Here is a 6,000-nt window from a genome sequence, read left to right as displayed (position 1 = left end):
GAAGGAAGGAAGGAAGGAAGGAAGGAAGGAAGGAAGGAAGGAAGGAAAGAAAGAAAGAAAGAAAGAAAGAAAGAAAGAAAGAAAGAAAGAAAGAAAGAAAGAAAGAAAGAAAGAAAGAAAGAAAGAAAGAAAAAGAGTTTTGTATCACTTCCATTTAAAAACTTCCCATTTCTTTCCCTTTCTTTAAATGCTACAGGGGTCAATTGTCAAGGTAACTCAAATCTCCTAAGATAAATGGTCTACCTTATTGAGGCCTCTCCAGCACAGAATTTTTCTGACCCATCTTTTTACTCTTCCTTGGAGGTCTGTAACAATTTCCTAGAGATGTTTTACTACTTCTTTTAGCTACATTTTGTATTTGTCACATTAGCTAACCCACATATGCAATTTTACTCAAAATACCACACAACCTCTAATTAGATCACCACATCACTTCCCATCCTGTCTAATCCTCTTCCCATTGTCTCTTCAGTAAATTTTATACGCTGATATTTTAATATTAAGCCAGTTAATCAGGATCCAGTTATGTTTCTACTTAAACTTTTTAATGCTTTGGAATGAAACATGACTTCATGTTCTTCACATTTTTACATAGATTCTCTTCATAAAAGTGAATCTCTTTTTTTTTTTTTAGGCAATGCTTTCTGCCTATATGATTCGCTTCAGCAACTTAAAAAATTACTTATCCTTTAAAAGTTGGCTAATCTCTCTCCCATCTTTCACTACCTATCCTTTTGCTAAAACAACACACATAAAACTGAATACTAAAATTACAAGGCTACTTCCCTGCTAATTTCTTATACAGATACAGCCTGTCAGTTCTAGATGACTTTGGATCAGCCCCAAACAAAAGAAAATATTCTGGGTAGTATAATCCTGCATGGAACAATGTGATCTGTATAAAAAATTACTTACTGAATCACCAGCACCTCTCTCAACTCCTAGGAGATCTCCCATCGAAGCAATGCCTGAATTAGTGTAGAGTGATTTGTGGCTTTCCAGCTGTCATTCATTAATTCTTAGGAAATACAATATACAATACAACAGTACTCAGTCTGAGTTTGTAGCTTGCAGTGTCTTAGGAATAGTGTAATTCGGCTTGAAAATGGTTTTCAAGCAATAATTGCAGTCCATTATTTCGATAACCCCTCAATCACATTTCACTCCTGATGAAATATTGTGTCGGTCATACAAACCCATAAAGCAGGCAATTTAACAAATTACTGAGTTGAAGACAAGGGTTTTTGCTCCAGTACTTTAAACTACCCATTCATGTTTCTTTAGCAGAAAGGAAAACACAGACAAGCCTGGCAGCAGGGACTATAAAGCGACCTGGGTATTCTCATCTGGCTTTGGCATTTATAATCCAGATGACCAGCAAAAGTTGCCCTGTTTTAGAAACAACACGACATAGCTATAATTCTCTGCTAGCTGCCCAGTTTCTTTGAACAAAGTAACAAAGCCACTACTTAGAACCAGTGCATGACCACTGAGACAGGATGGGATATTGTGATGTCCTGGACCTGTGTGAGGATCCAAGAGACCAGGGACTTACCTTCAGACCAAGCCAAGGAGCTGCTTGCATAAAGCCAGTCAGAGAGACTGTGTAATGCCTGCTTCATCAAGGAATTTTGGCAAGATCTATGACAAGTTCAGGTCAGCCAAAAACACAGCACCTTCAGACATGCAGTGTAGCAGAACCTGAGCACATAAGGAGGTTTTCTGATGGAAGCTTAGGCACTCATGGCTTCCCAGTAATCGGAGAAGACTCCACGAGGGATATGTTTTAAGTTTATTGCTCTCTTGAGTTTACACGTTAATTAGCCTGAACTGCACATTAGGTAACTAAGAGCTTTTTTCCCTTTTAACCCTTAATGAGTTGATTTAAGAGGTAAATATAAAGATAGGACCATGAGGTAAACGTGAAATGAGTATTGCAACAAATACCAGGGCTAACAAAGCATAACCATTGTTCAGCGTTTAGTAGGCACCATGACAGCAATTATTTTAAGGAAGGATTTAAAAAACAATGCTTCAAGTATTTTTATGGGGAACTCCTCCCATGCTCAGGGGTTTTCATGCTTTTAGCTATTACATCTGCAACTGAAGCTAACTGTGAAATTAGCAATTGATTTATCCCGTGGTACATACATGCACATTTGCAACAGTAAAAGTGAGTAAGGGTCAGTAGTAAATAGTATGAGTAAACGTTAGAGCCTTTTTTATCAAGTTTTGTGATTCAGTATTTAATCAAATACCTACAGAGATTCCCATATTGAAACATTTCCATGTTCCCTCTTGTTGCTTGTATCACTAACACTGTTAACACATTGCTGTTATTTCTAAACAACATAATATGAGCAGTGCCAAAATACCAAGTCAGAACAAAGGAAAAGTTAACCTAATAAGTGATGGTATAACTTGCAAGAAGCATAAGATGCCATTAAATATAAAATAGAACAATACAGGCCTAACATTTGTAAACAGTTTTTAGTTCTGTAAGATTTAATAAAAATAGATCTCCTTAGGAAAGCACATACATATGAAAGTATATTTCACTAAGATTATACCCTTACAAAAACTCCATTAGAATTTTTAGTCTATTTCTGGTATTGTGTTCTATTATAAAAAAAATATATGAACAGAAAGAGAAAAATATCTTTATGGACATTAACTATTTCTGATTATTTAGCCATGGATTTGACATAAGATTAAATAGGATAAAAAGTTGTTTCTCATCATATTTGGAAGATGTAATTCATAAACATAAAATTCATAAACATAAAAGCATACTATAAGTAGTAAAATTATCTAGACCACTCTGCATACATGATTGCCAATAATTTAAATTTATCAATCTGAAATCAAATGTAATTACACATTATTTTACATTTTGACACATTCATAAAATAGAAAATTTCCTTTAGTGAACAATGAATGGACTGATGTTCCTAGGAAAAGACATCAGAAAAAAATATTGTATCTCCCTTGTTCATGCAAAATATATTGGATATAATCATCATCACTGTTTCTTAGGGTTTTTGTATGGAATTGACAGTAGTAAGTAGATAAAAGTAGATAAAAATTCAGAACTGGCTACTTTCAACTTCTTGCAAGGTTGCAGAATATGTTTTGAAATTTTCTTGCAAAAACAATAGCCATAATGCCTGTAGACAACTCAAAGTGTGAGCAACATTTGCTGAAAAGTTTAATGAGTGGCTCTTTCCTCTTCTACTGGCTTCTTTACAGGTGGGATTTATTTATTTATTTATTTTCAATTGTGCATTGTATTAAAATAAGACTATTGCTATCTTATCTATAAAATAAGAACGTGCGTTACCTGTATGGCTGTGAGGATATTGGCTAATGCCTGGCCATACGTGTCATGACAATGAACAGCAAGAGCACTCATAGGAATTTCTTTCATAACAGCTTCCAACATTCTTTTCATACTTCCAGGAGTCCCCACACCAATTGTGTCCCCCAGAGAGATTTCGTAACAGCCCATACTGTACAGCTGTTTCGATACCTGGTTAAAAACAGAAACACAAAGATGTTGAGATGAAAGAGTGAAAAACAGGGTCCAGAACATACATTAGAAAGGACATGTTTCTCTACAGGTTTCAGTTTTTGTCATACTGAGTTGGATCTACATCTCAGAAATCCTCTCTATTCGTTCTTGAAAACTGTAACCCAAGAAAAATTTCCCATAGATCCTCTTCTTTTTAAGTTTGTAGGTCTGCTTCTGTACATGAAATAGCCAGTTAAGCCAAATATATCGACTTGCTTTTTGACTCTCACACAGAATCTAAATAAGCAAGATTTTACATTATGAATTAAGTTTCTGTCAAGCCCTTTCCCAACATTTTCCCCTCTCTGGGGATTTCCCAGCTGTTTGTTTTTCTTTATGTACTTTTCAGCTTACAAACTGTACAGGATAAAGATCTGCCCTTTTGTTTGCTTATTACACAGAGCCAAGCACATGGCTTAGCTAAGACAATAAATAATTAACAAGAAGCCTGATTTAGCTTTGTCTTGGCACTGAAAACATCAATGAAAACTGAAGTTTTAACATGCTGTAGTTAATATTAATTTTGCTTGCTTTTGACAACGCCAAACACTAAAATACTATAAAAAGCAAAACTGTAACTCAATTAACATTCTAGTCTTTAAGTCTTAAAATTTTTCTTAATACCAAACATACCCTTATGCTTACTTACAGAAATAGAGCCTTAAATGCTTCAAGAATTGTGTCTGCGAGTTCTTTGGGTGCGTATGAGATTTGAGGTCTGGCCCCATCATGTTTGTATGGAGAGACAAACACTAGGCAGCACAGAATTATGTTTGTACTGAACACATTGCTTTAGAAATTGAATGTAGAAACTTCCTATTTCAGCTTTGTCAAATTTATTTGGAAAGGGTTTCAACTTATTTTCACTTGCTGAGTACGTTTGTCCCTTTTAGCACTCCCCACTGTGCATCACTGATCCCAACAGGCCACTCCATTGGAACGGAATCGCAGTCTGGAAACAACTGTTTAGAAATGAAAAAATATAACTCTTTTCCAAGACGACTTCAGTTGTACTGCACTCTCCTGTTAAATCAATTCCAAGGCTTCATCAGTGGGATTGCTGTGAATATGTCTGAGGAAGCTGACAAAGTGCTGCACTAGCAGTCCCGGAAGTACTGGATTAATATCACTGTTCACTTAATTCGAAGAACAGCTGAAAAAGAGCTTCAAGTGGTCTGAATTGTTCTGCTTAAAGCCTGTAAGTGCTATGACTATTGCAAATGTTGTAAAACTCCTTGTGCTTTACAGTTAGAGCCCCTGGTTCATATCAACATAAATTCCATATACACTTAAGAAAGGGACATTCACCAGATTGCAGAAAGGGATTCCGTCTTGCAGCACATTTTTATATCATCAGCACATGGCAGGTGTTTAAACTGGACTACTGTTATAAGACAAAATAGATCATCTGCAGTTAGAGGTGGATTACCTCTATTTAATACACAAACTTTAGTTTTTGTTTAAAATCAGTGTAAAAAAAGCAGACTTTTTTTTTTTTTCATGATCTTTTCTATGCTTGATTCAAACTTTTCATAGGTGAGCATTTTAGTGATGGCAAGGAGGATATATAAACTGCTAGATATCATACTGGATTCACCTATTTCCGGTGCTCTTTGGTCTCCTAGCTTTCTGAAAATATAGATCTGAAAGAACAACAGGACACTTTGCTAACAAGCTGAGCATCATCTTGTCATGATCTAACCTTAAACTGACCCTTAAAAAGAGATATATGTTTAATTTCAAGAAGAATGTGCATGATTAAAAACTGAATGGGAGTTTTTCATACTGGATTTTCTACCCTACTATAGTAGGAGGCAGCTCATTAGTCATAGTTTTGTAAGTTTTCAGTGTGGATTTTCAGGAGGAGGGTGGGAGAGAAGAGAACGCACTGTTTTGTCAGTGTAATCAGAACGTGATTATGAGGTTGCAGCATTGTTAATTGAATAGGTCCGTGTTCTGCATTATTAGGCAGTTTTACTTTGCATCAGTTTTGTGCTGCTCCAAGCTGGTCACCCAACACTGCAGCCCCTTAAGCATGTGAACAATCCTACTGCTGCAAAGCATATCTAAAACTATACTCTTAAATTGAATACAAAAGGTCATGATCTAGATGTAGATGGTTTTAAGTGAATAACAACATAATACATGCTGCAGTCCTTGTGATTTAAGAGAAAATTTGCAATAATATAACAATATAACAAAAAGAAAGAAGCAGGCAGAAAGATAAAACCAAGTATATGTCTGGAAGATAATGGCCAATACAACTGGCTTCGAGGATGTTATACTGTGCTTTCAACAACTTTCAAGCCTCACTTGACTAAGGTAGAAAAAAAAAATCAGAGGAGGATAAACAGTTAAACAGTGACTCCACTTCAAGACAAAGATAAGTGATAAAAAGGGTTATGTAGTTTTATTTTAATTGATGAGAA

At 35.5% G+C, this 6,000-nt stretch overlaps 1 protein-coding gene across 20 annotated transcripts in view; it reads right to left on the bottom strand.

The window, feature by feature from the left end:
* HMGCLL1 (3-hydroxymethyl-3-methylglutaryl-CoA lyase like 1) overlaps positions 1–6,000 on the bottom strand; it is a 79,808-nt gene that overhangs the window by 28,299 nt on the left and 45,509 nt on the right. For 7 of the 20 annotated variants that reach the window (XM_035321088.1, XM_035321087.1, XM_035321085.1 and 4 more), the window contains one exon: positions 3,341–3,529. In XM_035321088.1, the coding sequence (XP_035176979.1) occupies positions 3,341–3,529 (189 nt within the window). Of the gene's footprint in view, positions 1–243; positions 319–915; positions 1,019–1,555; positions 1,702–3,340; positions 3,530–6,000 lie in introns of all 20 variants that reach the window. The other 13 variants (XR_004749264.1, XR_004749265.1, XR_004749259.1 and 10 more) reach the window with 4 other exon arrangements.

Source organism: Oxyura jamaicensis, chromosome 3 (assembly GCF_011077185.1).
Source record: "Oxyura jamaicensis isolate SHBP4307 breed ruddy duck chromosome 3, BPBGC_Ojam_1.0, whole genome shotgun sequence".
Lineage (NCBI taxonomy): Eukaryota > Metazoa > Chordata > Aves > Anseriformes > Anatidae > Oxyura > Oxyura jamaicensis.
Note: the sequence above shows the minus strand (reverse complement) of the source record. Positions and strands in the feature narration are given on the sequence as shown.